This window comes from Bombus vancouverensis, chromosome 11 (genome assembly GCF_051014615.1).
Source record: "Bombus vancouverensis nearcticus chromosome 11, iyBomVanc1_principal, whole genome shotgun sequence".
Lineage (NCBI taxonomy): Eukaryota > Metazoa > Arthropoda > Insecta > Hymenoptera > Apidae > Bombus > Bombus vancouverensis.
In genome coordinates, this window is record NC_134921.1 from 9,356,389 (window position 1) to 9,374,198 (window position 17,810).

Here is a 17,810-nt window from a genome sequence, read left to right on the forward strand (position 1 = left end):
AGCGTGGGTGGATAAAGCGAAACGGAGTCGGAGTTGGGTTTATCTCGCTCATCCTCGTTAAAACCCTTCGCGGCCCACCCCTTTCTTTCTGCTGGCAGCTCGTTCCTCTTCCTCTTCGGTTTCTCTTCTCTTCCTTCAGCTCGAATCGCAGCCCTCTCTTCGCGCACCAACAGACGACGACGACGACTACGACGACGACGACGACGACGACGACGATGACGACGACGACGACGACGACGACGACGACAACGATGACGACGACGACGACTACGACGACGACGACGATGACGCGCGACTGCACTCGCTTATCTGTGTTTGCGTGCGTTCGTCGGTGTATACGTGTGCGGTATACCCGGTAGGCATCACCGGCTCGTTGTAGCACGCTCTATTAATTAAAAAAATGGGGACTCCGAGGAATGCTGGTCAACGACAGGGGGGTGAGAGCGCATCAACGCCTCCGTAATTGGAGAGGGATGGAGGGAAGAATGAAGATTTCGTTGCTCTAACTACGCTCCTAATGATTCTTTAATCATTCCTTAATGTCACTCGGAATCTCTCGTTTTTCTTTCTGTGTGCGAGGCAACGCTGATTTTTCATCGTTACGCACACCCTCGACTTGCCAGTTTCGACACACGCGTCTCTGAGCCTTTTCCTACTATTCTTTCGCTCTTTATAACTCGACATCTTTTCCTCTCTTTATTAACCCCTGCGTACTTTGTCGTCTTTGAACGAGGTAAATGTAACCTGGTTTGAAACCAGGATTGTTTAATTTGCCACGTTTTGTTCCTTTTCTAGTACAAATATCATACCGTGCATTTTAGATCTCGGCTTGGCCATTGTCACGAGTCACGACTGTTATCAGAAACATTGTTCTTCGTATTGTAGTTGTATCGTGAACTCTGCAGATCGACTTAAAATATCTATCAATCTAATACTAGCTTTTTCGCCATTAACTCTAACAATTACTTATGGCGTATTCGCGTGTCTATCTGATAAATCAATACGAAATTAAGGAAGAATTAATATTTAAAGAATCAGGTGATAAGCAACATGGATCTTGAAATCTAACCAAATTATGCGATGACACATCTATAGACTAACCTTGAGATCCATATCGCTCCTCACCCGATTACTTCAATACCAACGCTAAATAATTGTTCCGGGAGTAAAGCGAAAAAGAATTTTCTGTGGAAAAACGCAGACTTCCGGCGAGCCATCTCGATTTTCTCTAAACGTAGCCAGGAAAGAAATCTCTTTTGGAGAGTGTGCTCATCTTCCTCCGTTTCAGGTTAGGTACCTTCGATATAACGAAGGGTGGTGGCTAAAACAAAGGGCCGGTCGCGGGTTGGTCGATAGTCCACGGCCGCCAATCAGGCGAGACCTCGCCAGCAACCCTCGTCCTTGCAACTTGCTATCCGCCGAGGGTGGGTTACACCACGGGGAGAGTTTGCTCATCCCTGTAGGAGAGGAATTCCCGAGAACGAGGATGGCCAGGGTGTCTCGTCGCCAGGGTTACGACTCGATGGCGAAGACGACTTCTTCTCCGTGCGTTCCTCGTCTGTGTCTACGCCTATGGCTCTGTCTATATTTGTGTCTGTTTCCCTCGTGTTTGTCTTGCTAGGAAACGCCTCGAAAATGGTGAACTCGAACGTCCCGAAAATGGTGAGGGGAAAAAGACGAACGATCTCATTGTCCGTCGAATAATCGAACTACCGTCGCATGTTTGGTAACAGTTATTTAAGCTGATTTCGTAAGTCGAGTTAGAAAGATAGGGGAAGATAGGGGGTCCGTTTGAATCGGAAATAACTGGCCGCCTCCTGTCTCAACGTATCTCGTTTATTCAACACTTACTTTTATCATACATCCTTACGCGTAAGATCTACATAAAAACTTATTAAAACGAGCTTAATCATATGTTCATAACTGGTTCTGGGCTGGGGCAGCTTCGCGTGGCGCTTCGGTGCACGGTATTCCCGTTCTAAAACAAAAACAACCAACATAACGTTAATATCTTATTCAATTCACATAGCTATATTTTTATATACAAGGTGTCGTGGTCACGACGAAGCATTTGCACGCGTTGTATTTATTATAGCGTTTAGCTACATATCGATTAATTAAATCCAACCGTATTGTTCACAGTCGTAGTATACTTTCATACGGTTACGAAAATGTGTCGAAAAACGACGACACGTGCAAATACTTTTTCGTAGCTGTTGTAGATCTTAAAGCAGTTCTAAATGTAAGAAAGATACATCGGTTTAAGTTACTGGAAAGGTTTTACGTGACGGGAACTCGCGGAAGATAATACGTGACGACGAAAGGGACGAAAGAAGAAAGGTACGCGAGGGAAAAGGGACACAGGGGTTCTACTTTTGTAGAGCGGACAAACGAGAGGCAATCGCTCGATCGGTGATCAGCCTTCAGTGCCACCGTCGAAGTGGCAATATTAATTTATTTCTCGCTGTGCCTACCGACCCGCCGGGACTTGCGCGCAAGAAAATAAAAAAATTGTCAGTCTTCGCGATTCTGCGGATCAACGATCATCGATTGTTCCGAGGCGTCAAGCTAGAACGATCTCAGAACCGTTATTAACCCGTTCGTCCCGTGGGGCGCCCCTTCCTTCATCGCGTGCCATTTCTACACGAGCAGCACGCGTATCTCGTAATTAATAATTGCGAGTAATTACCCCTATCCCGTTCCCCGAAGATACATCCGCGATTTAGCAGCAGATATCGATCCCGTGCTTTAATTTCCCCTGACAGGGACGCTCCATGAACTCTGCATAACGAACAATGCACGTGCATTTCGATTTACGTTTTTTTAAATTACTTCATTCATTGGTTCGCTTATTTATTTGTGGGATTAACGCGATTGCTACAGAAATTACTGCGGTACGCGTGACAAAGAGCGTTTCAAAGACAGTAGATTAATCTTTTATTAGACAAAGTTGATAATGTTAGTTGTTCGATTTATTCGATCAATTCATATGTCGTGGAATATCGTCGTGCATGCAACAAGCAGCAACTTCTTGGACGTTCCGACGTTACATTTAGAAAGAATAATTTTGCGATATCCAGCTTTGAATACTTTACTTGCAGACGTAATATCTAACATTATTCTTCCATCGTTTAATATCTGGAGATTGAAATTGTTAAGCTTCGTATTCCATTGAAGTAAGAGTGAATGCGACGCGCAACGTGTTCGCTAACTCGACGAGGAAAACAGTGGGTTTCGTAATCGGGCCGCAATGAAACGGGCAAAGCGAAATCAATCGGTCACAGAGGAGGCCCTGTGAACCGGAGAATAAAGAGACGAGAAAATAAGGAGAAGAAGAAGATTACGACGAGTAAGACGCGCGCATCATCTCCAAAGGGCCGTGACAAATGAATTTTTATTAAGCCCCGTTCCTCCGCAGCTTATCAGCCGATCCGATTGGCACAATAGTAGCGAACGAACGAGAGGCCGGCAATATCGAGGAGACCCTCCTTCTCTAACCTCCTCCACCCTCTGTAATTATTTTTACGAGGGTGAGAAGCCCGGCTGGCGCTGACAGGCTCGCGGTCCGGAGGTGGAGAACTAGCTGACGGAGACACGGCGAGGATGAAGCCCAGAACCAACCAACCGTTCCATCAAACAGAGACACGAACCGGTGAAACAGGTAGAGAAACGGATTCCATCCCTTTCTACGCTTTTTACGCTCCGCTCCTTCGAAGGCGGGGGTGGAAAAGGCGGATGGCAGTACCGCCGAGACAAAGATTCGTGTCATTGGCAGTGTCTCGACTGGCCGGGAACTGACAACCTAGACACGTGGCTGGAACACCTGCCCAGAGACTGGAAAACGTGCCTGACCGTTTCGCGGTTTCGTCTCGTGTCGTTTCTTCGGTAACCTTGCGCGTCTGAATTTAACGATTCCTTTTATCGGTAATTCGGATAGATAACATTTTCAATGGATACCACGATGGAGCGAAGATCGGAAGATGCGGAGAAAGGAACCTATTTCGAGCTTTGATTCGATCGATCCACTTTTACAATTAGACGGAAACTATAATGCGAATTGATTCTATATCAATAAATTTCACGGCCAATAAGAATAAATAGATACCATGGTAGAATGGAAATTGCACCGATACTCGAGTGATACATTGTTGCATCGATACAGAAGCGTGTAGAAAGAGGAAACTGTTTCGAGCTTCGATTCAACAGGCTGATCTATTTCTCGATCAGAGACCGTGATTCAATTTTACTTTCATAGAGTTCAGTGGATAATAAGAACTTCTAAATGAATAATACGATAGAATGTACTCGTAAATTGTGAGTTGAATTGTTATAAAAATAATCTGTAGAGAGAGAGAGAGAGAGAGAGAGAGAGGAATCTGTTTCGAGCTTTAATCGTACAGGTTGATTTATTTCTCCATCAGAAACCGTGATTCAATTTTACTTCCATAGAGTTCAGTAGATAATAAGAATTCCCAAATGAATAATATGATAGAATATACTCGTAAATTGCGAGTTGAATTGTTACAAAAATAATCTATCGAGAGAGAGAGAGAGAGAGAGAGAGAGAGAGATCTGTTTCGAGCTTTAATCTTACAGGCTGATCTAGTTGTTGAACGAAACTCTGATTTACACCTGCGAACTAGTCACGATAAAACGTAGCTCGCAACGCAAAGGCTTAATTTTACTCTTGCAGAACGAGTTTCGATTTTACGATTTCGCGAAGATACTACCGTAGCCGATTCTCTGTATATGTTTCTATATAGAATTCGGTTGGGAGATGCGTTATTTCGATCCTAGCAGGATGATTCGGACAGAAAGAGGAGGAGAAGAGGAGGGACGAAGGATGACTCGACGAGAAACGACCGTTCAGCCATCGAGCGCGATGTGCCCGCTCTCTGGTTCAATTTCTGGCGTCAATTAAAAAGTGACGCGGACCGAGGAAAATCAGTAATTAACGAACCAGCCACCTTCGGCTCTTCGCTCTTCCCAGCCTCCTTCTACGATTTTGCTACCAACGTTTTCGCCACTCGTCTTTAATCGTTCCTCGATAAGTCCACGGCTGTCCTATCTACGATCAAAATTATTCAAAATAAAAATAACGATCGATAAAATAGCACGAAACTCGAAGAACTTTTAATTTAAGCAGTAAGAATTAAAGAATTTCTCGTGTTAGGCTATTGCAATTTTTTACGATTTTTCCGTTAAATTTTAACTTTTAAACTGTATTCTATTTCTGTTACGATATATTCCGTTGTTTGAGAATTTCGACGAGAAGAAACTGCATTAGTTATGAGACGATCGCAACGTAAGAACCTACGATCTTCATTGCTGCGAAGTAAATTAATTCCAAAGAAACCTGTATTGCCCGTATGGATATCTCGATATATTCTTAAATCACTGAATTTACTTTTGATCTTCGGCGCGAAACATTCGCCGTTTTCATGTTGCAAAGATGCAAAGTAGATTAATCTCAACAATTGCATCGAGTCGAACTCAGCCAATCGTGAACCATCGTACCAAAGGAGCCCTCCTATCGCGGCTACAAACAAAACAACGAGTAGGATGGACAAATCAAGGTGTAACCTCGTTCCCGAGGCAACCGGGCCAGGTATCGGGCGTTAATGATGCCTCATCCTGTGACAGGGAAACGGTCAGCCGGGATTTGGCATCGTCGATAAAAGGGAGAAGCCCCGAGCGGGGCAGCAGGAGGCGAGTCCAGCTCAAGTTCGTTACACGCCGTGACTCGGCAGAGACGGCTTCTCCAAGGTGCCAAGCCTTCCCCGCCACCTTCGACACCTTTTTACCTCGCGTCGGGTCGCTCGTCATTAGCACTGGCCCGTAATTGCCAAATTCACGGGTCCCGAGGCCCGCGGTCGCGCTTAATCGGCCGATTACACACTGCCCTAGGCGAAACGTCCAGGGATCGCGATCGTTTCTTTCGATAAACGTTCGGCCCATTGTCCAGGATGGGGCTCGATCGCGCTCGATACCGTCTGTATGGACGATTGTTTGCTAGATTTCATAAGATCGCGTCGCGATAATTAATTGGCTGTCCCTCAGGGTGTTGTACTTGCTCCTTCGATTAATACGTTGTATAATTTTGACGACAGAGTATATGGAAATGATTTCCTTCGTTTCTCAAGGAAGTTAGACGATTCGATAGAATTATTACTATTCGGGGTAGCAGTTTCGAAAATCATTTCAGAGGTATCAAACGATCGATAACCTTTGATATTTCCATACCATCTGTCTCGACGATCGCTTATCAGAATTTAGAAGCTAAATCGCGATAATTAGTTGGCTTTGTAATGTACTTGCGTGTCTCGATCGAATGTATTGCACAACTTGTCGACGAAGCGTGTAGGAATAATTTTATCATTGCGGGAAAAAGTTGAAAAATTTGGCGAGATCAAACGATCTGATATTCGTATCCACGTCGCGAATTATTTTATACTGGAAACGATCGTTTCTCCGATACTGTTTGCTCCGGCGTTTGCCAGATTTCACGTAATTAACGATTATGGATAATTAGCTGTCGCCAAATGTGGCGTACTTGCACTTCTTCTCTTCGAATACGTTTCATAATTTGACGACAGAGTACGTAGGAACGTCGATTCGAACTTGTGTTGAAAGTTGCGAGGAAAATTGGACAATTCGATGGAATTGAACTCCACTTGGGATACCAGTTTCAGAAATTGTTTTATACTAAAAACGATCGCAGGCTCTCTCGAGTTACGAACTGAAAAAGTTTCAGGGAGAATCCACGGTCGAGGAACGATTTATCACGGGACATCTCCGAGGCCGGTTTAATATCCTGGGCAAAGAGCAGGCTGTATCGCAATTAACCACGTCGACGCGAAAGGAATCGGTCAGAGATGATTCGTCGGAGGGTTGCGGAGAAGTCGACTCGGTATACGTAAATAGAGAGGTGTACGGAGAGAACGCGCGAAATCGCGGCGAAGCAGGATCGTAGCTTTTTGCCAGCGAAGGAGAAGAAAACGGGCTCTGCAGCTAATTACCTGAAATAACCCATTAGTCCTGTATACACGAGGAATTACGGAGCAAAGAACGAGACAGGGGGATAGATGTTTCATCTCTGACGAGTCAATCTTTGTCGAGGAACCAACAGCTCTCGTTCCTTTGCTCGGACCTTGTTGTTTCCATGAATCAGCGAAAATCCACCACCGAGGAAAATCGGCGTCGCGACCTCAGCTTTCGATCGACGTTACGCGCAAATCGATTACGAGTAATTATTGCGTCGACGTGACTATCTTGAATTAAGCGTTGAGAATTACGACACGTTTTATTTGAAATTTCGTCAAATTTCTCCCGGTGGATCGTAATATATTCGAATATGAATTTACTGGATCTTAAAGCGTATCGAGGATCGAACCGGTGGTAACTGGGATTCGCAGTTGTAGAGTGGGCAATAAATTCTAGCTGAAGGCGAAAATTTCGAGCGTGTCAGTTTCAGAGGATCGAGGAAACGAGAATTGCTAAGGGGATGAATCGAGAGAAGCAATCATCGGCGATTTCATAGCTGTCGTTTGTACTGGAAGCTCCTGAAGCCCGTTTCAAGGTTCCTGCGGTATCGAACGAAGATCCGTGGAATGACGAGGCGCATTCTCGTCTTACCCTTCCAGCTTTCCCTTTCGAAAAAATTCACGATGACACCTTATCCTACGAGCCGGCCTCTCTGGTCATTTTACCCTGTCTAACGTTTTAATTTTTAATCAAGTCCAAAGGGAAACCGATTCGTTAAAGATCGAATAATTCTACTAATTATAAATCGCTCGAGAATTATCAATTGCTATAAGTAACGATAAAAATTATTCAATTTTGAGCAACGAAGAAACGAAGCGTCGTTCAAGTCGAAACGAAACGAAAGCTGTCCTTTTCCCAATTTAACTTCGAATATTTCTCTCTACCGGTAATTCTTCTTAATTTACATTCTTTGCTAATTAAATTCTCCGATTTTGGATCGGCGAATCGATCGATCCTGCGTCTAGCTAAGCCGAACGGGACGAACTCGTCGTATAAGTCGAAACTGGGCCAAAACACTCAATCGGCGACTTTAATCCGACTTGGAGAATCCGGTCACAGCGTTAGAGAGTCCGCTGGTGAGATGTTCGATAGATGTTCGATTGCACGAAAATATTCAGGTAACGTGGATGTGTCACGGTGATCTCGATTGAGGCGTTCCAATTACCACCTTGAATCAATTAATTCCCGTGTAATTGCCTTCTCGGTTGGACCGACCCGATGTCCATCGTTTCTCAGGCTGAAGAAACGTGTCCTGTAGGCACCTCTTTTCGCCAGACTTGGTAATTTTGATTAATCTCGACAATCTACTTGCGTAACGTTATATCAACAATTTATCGATGACCGATACCAGCGTTATCAATTTTATTATTAAGCTTTGTCAACGTTAAACATAAAAGTATCTACTTCGTTGTTCTTTACAATTGTTTATACATCTCTCACGTTTATTGCCTCTTTTGTATACTAACGCGTAATGAGCGCTACCTTTCGACTCCATCGATACGGATTTTTCCTTTAACAGCGACCCTAGTAACGTAATGATAATAATATGCGCTGTACTTCGCTCGAATTTGAAAAGGATAGATCGAACATAATTTTTCAAGTAAAATATACGATCCCATTTATCGTAGAACCGTATATTCCGATAAATCTAATGACGTCGTAATGACGTAATAACTCATATCGAAAGGATTAATTCTTCATATTATTGATAGTAAGAGTAACGATACTTTAATCCATACGGTTAGCAGAAAAAAGTGATCCAATGATGATAACGATATGATGTTTTTATCGATCACCGTCGATTATCGCTATGGTAATCGCTGCATGGAAGCATCGCGAAGACAAACCGATTCGAGAATCAGTCATGCGGAACAAGCTTGCCTATGCAATTAACGAGGAAAATGTGATGACAGGAAGCACATAAATCGGCGGCTTATCCAATCTCGTGATGAAGAAAGAACTCACCGTCAGGCGCGAAACAATCAAGGAGCCTGATCCTTCGGTGCTGAAGAGGTTCGAGTTCGCCGTGCCGAAGGACGCTCACGTTGGCCAGGATTCTTGTACGCGCACGTTGCTCGTCGCGTTCCAATCCCTGAAACACACACCACGAACACGTCTGAGCGATCAGTCGAATCCTTGCGGATAATCAGCGTGATCGAGAGACTGTTATCTGGTGATAATTAGTGATATCACGTCTGGATTCGATGTAATATATTTAACAGCGTACTCGCTTTCCTCGCACGATTGCATATATATCTATACATATCTTTCTTTTCTGATTCGAGAAAGCGATAAATAAAAGTCAAAGGATGAGGACAGCGCGTGGAGAGCTCAAGGACAATTGTCAAAGGAAAGTTTGAAGGTTCGAAATTTCTTGCGCGCGGGATCAAGCACGCGTTCGAGGTCCTTGTTATAGATCTTCGTCGAGGTGTGAAAATGACGGATGGCCGTAACGAGACGAGAGAGCCAAGGCAGAAACTCCTTTTCTCCTCGCCTCCTTTCATTTACTCCCCGCACACGAACGTCACGCGAGAAGAAGTAATGAGCCAGCTTCGTTACTTAACGCCACGCAAGTCGTTTCACGCCCACGCGAGAAACAACTTCGAGGGGCCCAGATTGATTCGAGAATGACAGTTACGTCGTCACGTCGTCCCTGCTTTATTAACCACGAAATCATTCGCTATCTCGTGCCGGCTGAATCATTACGGTCCATCTTTCTTTGTATCTCAAAGCATCTCCGATTGATATTAATAAATTTATGTAAAAGGAAGGTGCGTACGACCGTGCGTGCCGAGGAAAATCGTCGTTCCAACTTAAAAATCCGTGTCGATCGCGTAGCTCCAACGAGTTAACTAAATAGAAACTGTTTTTGTCGTTAATATTACGAACATAAAATTTTCTCTCATCTTCGCTGTCCGAGCGTTGCGCCGTCAGACTACCGCTATTTTCTGCCACTGCAAAAATTATTTAAATGGAGGAAAAAAGGAAAATCTCGATAGAAGCGGATATTGCGTATTTGTTTTAATTAGTGACGACTGTTTTTTTTTTTTTTTTTAACGACATAAAGAATCTTCTAAAGTAATCGTAGAAAACAATGGACATTATTACGAACGCGACGTTTCTGTTTTATTATTCGTGAAATAGTTCGCTATCTCGTATCGGTTGGTTCATTACGGTCCAGCTTTCTTTATAATTCAAAGCGAGTAGGACTCGGAGTAAATAAATTTCTTCAAAAGGAAACACATCGCATCCCGAAGAAGATCAAAAACCGAATTGTATTATACATTGTGAGAGACAAGCGTGACTTCATCCTGGTTAGTTACGTTTCTGCGATCTAAAGAATATTTCTCTTTGAAAGGTAATTTTACCGCAGAAGCTAAGTACGATTCAGAGCTGCTTAATTTTCTGACGAGTAACGTCTCGTTATTTGACATCTCTCGCACCGACACATATTAGAAAGATGCTTGATGAACCAATCGGAGTTACGTTCCCTGTCGAATTTCAGCACCGATGCTCGCCTCTGAAGAAACATGACAGCCGCGTCGTCGATGTGACAGCGAGTAACGATCCAGCTTCGTTAACATCTCTCGCACATCATTCTTCTTGATACATTTCGAGAACATCGAGAGGGATTCGCAGTCAGAACAGCGGCTGCCAAAGGATCGGTAAATCTGAGGGAACACTCAACGTTCATCGATATTTCTATGCGAACGTTTCCACTCGAGATTCATCAAACTATTACGAATACGATGTACAAGTAGAACAAAGACGATGAGAGAAGAGGAAATAAAGATGGAGCTGAGAAATTGTACGATATTCCGCGAAAATATGTCGACGATCCTTGTGCCATCTTTGTTTTTCCTCGTTCAATCGATCAGAATAAGATACTTAATCTTAATAAAATTCCATAACGGCCTACATAACTTGACCTAAAAGATAAAAGAACATGGAAAATTTCAAGCATATCGACGCATCTTGAAAAATGAAAGAGATATTTTAACTAAGAAGCACAGCTGAGCCGAGCATCGACTTATTCGTGTAAACGAGGTTCTAAATTCTTCAGATTTAGGAGCAGCTTCAAAAATCTATCGGCGAACCGTGAACGCGATCCACGAGGAGCAGAAGAAGTCACGAGACGAGAAAAAGTAGAGCAGAGAAAAACGAGGCAAGAGCGAGAAAGGGAGAGGCAGAAGGGAAAAAGGGAGCAAATAAACGCGAGAGACGAGACGGCTGAGCAGTCTGAGAAGATGGGAGAGAAAAGGAGAGCAGAAGAGAGGAGGATGCGCCTTTATCAGCCAGCCCAAAGACCAACCAGACTGGGGCCAGGCTAACCAACCAGAGGCATCCTTCAGCTACGGATGCTCAGCTGGTACGAGCAGCGCGCACCGTAGACGCCGACGCTGTCGACGCCGACGGCTAATGAGCAGAACCTCAATGATACCCGACAAATGAAAAATCAGCTTCCCCTAATTACGGGATCCTTAGCAACGTTGCATCTTGATGACGTCTGCCGTGCCGTTTTCGGCTTAACCCACGATCTTATTCGTTTTTCCTCGTCTTTGATTCGCGGCCGCGTTAATTAGAGCCGACCGAACTTCGCGTTCCTGGCTGCCGCACGGTTTTTCGAATCCACCTCGTCACAATGATAGATGCGCGTGCAGCATGATCGCGCTCGTCTTTATCTTCTATCCAAAAATTCGGATGCAACGGGATTTTTGAAGATCGGAATTCGCAATTTTGTGAAATTTTATTACAGGCGTCGTTGCAGCATTCTCTCGCCACGTATATTTCGACACGTTAGAATCTTCGAAGGATCAGGAATTTTAATATTTCGTTGGATCATTTCAATTCTTCTTTGTCAATTTGGTGGTAATAGCATCTTCAAAGTACTAGAAATTGCGATTGTCGGATACCTTATTATCTGTTCATTGCTTGGGTCATTTAAATTCTCCTTTATCAATCATTCGGTGATAATAGGATTTTCAAGAATTAGGAATTGCGATTATGGTAAATTTTGTTGGATTATTTAAGATCCTTCTTGCCACAAATTTGCAGATACTAGGACGACCTCGTAGTTTTTAAATATCGATATGAAATCAGTAGAAAAAAGCAAATTCTCTTTTCGGAGACGGCGACATTTTGGTGGGCAACCGATTGGGCCATGAATCCCATTAGCTTTCGATTTATACGGCGACACGGGATTGCGTCCAGTTGGGTGGGACTGACCGATGTAAAAAAACGCGGGGGTGTCTACCCTCCTCCGACGACCACAACAGTCCGGTCCATTGTTCGAAAAAAATTAACTCTGGACTTTTATTTACTACCCTGCCGGCCGGCGCTCGAGCTCGCGTTTCTGACCCTGACGAGACGACTACCGATCGATCGCGAAATTTACATTTCCCCTCGTGAACGAAATGGAGGGCACTGTAGTTTTATCTTCGAATAAGAATTCTATACAACTGTGATTATTTGCAAAATTACGCACAAAATTAGAATAATCGCGGCATCCGCGTCCAAAGTTACGATTAATATTTTCTTTACGATAGTTAAACAAATGTAAACTTGTATTAGATCGAGCTTCGAGATAACGAAATATAAGTAAATTAAATCGGTAGAAATTACAACAGTTAAAGTTTTCATCCATTTAATGTATGGGAATCAGACGGGAAAAATATATTAATTTTGATAATGGATGATTCAGGATTACCACGCAAGTTACACGAATAACATATTGATTAAGTTAAATTAAGACATAAATGTTACTAATATTTTTTAATGTTCAAAGAAGGGACGAAAAACAGATACTTAACCCGCAAATCGAATACGAAGATAGTTCTGACGTGAAATTAATGGAACATATCGAGTATGAAAATTGCTGCTCTTCAATGGGAAGGAAATACGACTTGTCGTGTTTTTCACCTGTGGCCTCCGGATTATTTTCAACCGAATGTCGTTCTACTTCCTAGTAGAATTATAAAAACGAAACAAGATAGTGCATGTAGAAAAATATCGCGACATTCTTCCACAAAAGTTTCCAACCATGTCTGACGCGAAGTTAAGCAAAAATTTGCCTTCTCGGCAATTAATTTCGTTGTTGGAAACGGAGGATCATGGAGGACCGGAGTTTCCTTCGTGCTATTCCTCGTGCACCACTTCTGTGACGCTTTTCAACCGACTCCTCCCCTGGATAGGTCGAGAGAGGGTTTGCGAACGGGACAGGTTCATGGGAAAAAGAGAGGGAGAAAGGAACGTCCGCGGAACGATGGTCCGCGCCGCTAGTTTTTATGAATTCCGGTGCGACGGAACTTCCGGCTAGCGACCTCATCTCCAAACCACCCAACCTACCAGTCACGTTTTTACTCCGTTTTCCCCGGCCAGACCTCCGTCGATTCTCGATCGGCCGTGACATCGTCGAGCTACATTAATAACTGACCACGTTACTCGTCGCCGCGTTTTTATCGCCATCGATCCATCATTTCTCCTCTATTTTCTGCTAATCCTACTTCTCGTCTCCCGATACTTTTTGCCCACCTAGTCAGCGTCGATCGTCTCGTTATACTCGTCCGCTGTGTTTCCGCCTGCCCCTCTACTTCTTCTCATTTCATTCTTCTCCCCCTCACACCCTTTTCAAATTCATTTTATTACCCTCTAATTTGTCGAGTCGTGGTCTTCGTGTAATCGATGCGATTCTACAGACACGCTCGAATATTTCTGACGATTTCGCCGATCTTCGTGGAACCGTATCGATGGCAATCGTTGTCGCGAATGCAAAGGCAATTAACCGAAAATTATATAACATAAACGAATCTTTTTCGTGTTTGTCTTTTCCACGGGAAACGATACAATACCGCGATGTCTTTGATCTCTGTCCAACGTATAAGTATTTCAACTTTTCTCAACGAAATATTCATCGCATTACGTAATTTACCGCAAGTGTATGCGTAACTACATCGTAGAAGAACGCGAATAAATCACGAAATCGTGGGACCATCGCGAACACTGTTTTGCGGAATCGTTCAATCTTCGTCCGACAATGAGCGAAGACATAGATCGTTTTTCGTAGTGGCAAAAAATAATGTTAAAAAACACGAAGAAGAAGGAGTAAAGGAACATCAATTAGCATAAAAACCAATGGTGAATTTTTATCTGCGCCCGTATCGAACGCAACATAATTTTCTAACTATCCCAAAAATATTCCAAATTGCTCTCTCGTGCAGCGTAAGCTCTACATTGGCAAACGCTGTTCTACAATAGGTACTTAGCATCGTTAGATCTATCCTCGAACCCGATCCTCGAGAACGCCTCAAATTACTCGTTTCAATGCCCGAAACCCGTAAGTTTTAACAACTGACCATCTCCTATAAGAACTGGAAAATAGGAAACTGTTCGACTGGATCTTGCAAGAGAGCCGCGAGCTAGAGGACACGCGCGAACGTGGGGCGTGCCAACAGCACCCCAGCCGCATCTCGCGTGCAAACCGGCTCGTTCGACAGTCATTACGACGCGATTCGCGAGCAATTAAAGCGAAGTGGCCGGGGCAAACATCGATCAGGAAGAGTGCGCGAGGGGAATCGGTGTACACATCGGGGCCCTTGGCTACCGCGAATAGAAGGCAAACACCGACACTCAAATATTTGCAGGAGCGTGCAAACGGGTCCCGGTATTGTTTCATGGCGCTACTATGTGTAAATTTAATCTTCCGAAGAACTTCGAAAATAAGCGCACCGTCGCTCGCCTGCACGTGCTCAGAGGGGCTGTGAACATGTTTCGAAATGATTTACGGTCCCGTGTCTCCATTTTCTGCTCGCGTTTTAACAAACTTCGACGAGGGCGTACGCGAAAAAACTTGCTTATTAGTGGATCGGTCGAGTCGACAGGTTTTCCTACAGAGTAGTTCACGTTTGCAGTTAATTTCGTTTTAATCGACCATACGATCATTTGTCTGAGAAAGTGGTGATATATTTAAATACGTATAGTGCACGGGAAAATTTGCTCGATCACGGGCACACAGTTTCTATCTGGTCGCTTCTGTTTATTTGTATAGAAAATTCAATGTACTGGTGAAACAATCCCTCGTTTAGATATCTCCAAGAACCGATAAAGCTACTCGATCGTGAATACGTTTCTGACGCGGGTCGAACGAATTTACAGCGTTTTCATCGTCCAATTTGGGATCCACTTGCTAAAGTATCATCTAACCGGAAAGCCCAAAGGAATCGATAAGAACTGGTTTGAGTGGATGACGATGGATGACATCAGAAGCGCCGGCCTCGGCGTTAACTGGCCCTAAAGCATCGGCCAAACAGATCGGCCAAAGAGTGACACCGCGGTGTTAACTGGCCCGTGGTTTCTCCGCGCTCGTCTCGAGCCCAGAGATCGAGGATACCCTTTCGATGACCCCGAACCAGAAGAAGAAGAAGATAACCGATGCCGGTGTCCAGGTGTCTCGTGATCGGCCGACAAAGGGCCCTGTGGCAAGGGCTACGGTTCGAAGAGAGTAACGCATCGAAACTGGTCGAAGAGACGTGTCGGCAGAGTCATCCTACCGCGTTCTGAAGGGACGCGAGGGAGAAGAAGAACTTTGGTCCTTTTCGACTTGGCGTTCACGGAGAAGGGAGAAGATGAAGATGTCACCTTGGTGAGCCGCGGTGGTGACCTCTGGGCCGAGTCAGCGAATTCCTCTCCGGTTGATCCACGATGACGACTTTATCCCTTTGACACCCTCCTGGCTGACGGGGTTCATGAATGATCGATCGTACGCTTGAATAGTGTTTGTCTATGCGGACGCGTTCCCCGTGCAGTTCGATACGTCGCCGTGATTAGCGGCTACGTCCGAGGCAATTAATCCTCCAACAACTATGTAGAATAGGGGTTGCCGGAGATTCCTCCCTTCTAATTGCTTCGCGATTATTTTTTTAGAAATTCGAAATACACGGAAAGGCGAAGATTATAAGGATCGAGGCTATGGTTACAGTTGATGCGTGTTCTATCGAACAGGAATATGTTGCAGCAATCAAATACGCGTACCGCCGTTAGTAAGAGTTGGCACACCTGCTAGTTTCGTATGAAACGTAACAACTGATGTAAATTATTGAGCAACCGATTATTCGCTTGATTCTATATTCACGAAGGGTTGCAATACCAAGAGTGTAACAAAAAGCTCGCTATTTTATTAACAACTTTTGCACGTTTCACTTTGATCCTCTTTAGTACGCAGTAGTATTTGTTCGAACATTTGATTATTCGATAGAAATTCGCGATATAAGTAGAAACTATTCGGGCAACGTAATAGAAACAGATCGATCAAAGATCGCTCGATCTATCTAATATTGAACGAATAAACTAATCGACCGGACGTTAAACCAGTGAACTGTGTCTACGCGGATTCTTCGAGGCAGGTACACGTGGCAACGTGAGAGAAATCTATTCGGTGGTGGCAAGAGGCATCGTGCAGCAACGAAGGAATGCCATCATCGGGCCACGGTCCACCTAGGAACGTAGCTAATGGGCCCACTTAACGTCTCAAGCATCTCACGAAGACGCGCAGCATCTCCTGGTCCATCTCCGGGCTGTTCTCCGCGCGGCGTGCCACGTTAATAATCGCCAATATTTATTCCGGATTGGTCACGGCTCGGTCCAGAGAGCGATGAGGAGCTAGCTGAAGAATGAGACGACGCCGAGATCGGACCTCGCCACATTGTAACGCCGGAGATTAATACGTACCGTTCACTTTCGTTTCAACCCTGTTGCAGCCACGCCACGCTTCGAACGTCCCCGGGTTTCTCCAGCCGGTTTCTTTTCAACAACGGAAACAACGTCCTGGTTTCCTCTCCGTCGTTGGTTTTAGGTTGATCCGTCCGATCGTTTCACGGATTATTGAATCATCTTTGATTACTTTTTAAAAAGTCTTTCTTTCAGACATACACGGTGTCTCCTTCTTTTGGCCTTTTCTCGAATCGAAACTCGTCCATGTTTAGAGACTGCAGATTTCGAAGATTCGAGCCCGATAATTTTTTTTTCACCTTCCGCGAAGTGTTTCTCCGAAATATTCACGGGGTCTTCTTCTTTTTCAAATGTCAAGCGATTTCAGCTAGAATTCGGAGCTTCTTAAAGAAAGTAGCTCTTTCCTAATTTGATGGATCTTCGTTAGATTAAAATAGTTTATCAGAAGAGTTAACTGGCTGATGGACAAAAAGAAATGCTTGTACCGTTTGACTGCAGCATGCGAGGGATAATCTCGGTGTGAAGGGACCGAAAGGACGATAAAGTTATTAAGGGAATTAGCTTAAAGGCGATTACCAACTGTCGACAGGTTGACCTAGCGCCTAACGGGCGCTCGATCCACGGCCAACGCTTAATGATTTGTCTCTCGAGCTAATGAGTGTCGGGTCTTAACGCCAGATTAGTGACCTAATCCTTCTGATGAGCGATTCGCGTGTTCGCCACGCGGTGCGACTTAATGTACGCGTATCTAGCCGCATAATAGACACGTCCACCGCGGCCATTATGACGACAGGTGCCGCTCAACGGTAAACAAATAATGTAATTACGACGCCATTGAAATTGTCCCGTATCTTTCAGCCCATTTAACAGATTGCTCCGTTAAGATTTTCAATTGAAAATTCGAATAAAAAGGTTGCGTAAAAAATGCCGTGCGTTGGTGTTCCGTGACGTTCCGCCGAATTTGAGACGAGCCGCTAAAATGCCGCGCGTTGAAAACGCGCTGAATAATTTTGAGAGGACGAACGTCGAACGAGAACACGCTC

General features: G+C 44.4%; 1 protein-coding gene across 3 annotated transcripts in view; it reads right to left on the minus strand.

The window, feature by feature from the left end:
- SoxN (SRY-box transcription factor soxNeuro) overlaps positions 1-17,810 on the minus strand; it is a 118,480-nt gene that overhangs the window by 12,015 nt on the left and 88,655 nt on the right. Inside the window, exons 3-4 of one of the 3 annotated variants that reach the window (XR_004465137.2) lie at positions 9,010-9,136; positions 1,821-1,978 (exon numbers count right to left, since the gene is read on the minus strand). The exons of 1 other annotated variant lie outside the window; for it this stretch is intronic. Coding sequence is in view for 1 of the 2 variants with exons in the window: in XM_033343850.2 (XP_033199741.1) it covers position 1,978 (1 nt within the window). In the remaining variant the exon portion in view is untranslated. Of the gene's footprint in view, positions 1-1,820; positions 1,979-9,009; positions 9,137-17,810 lie in introns of those variants that run through there. One more of the 3 variants, XM_033343850.2, reaches the window with a different exon arrangement.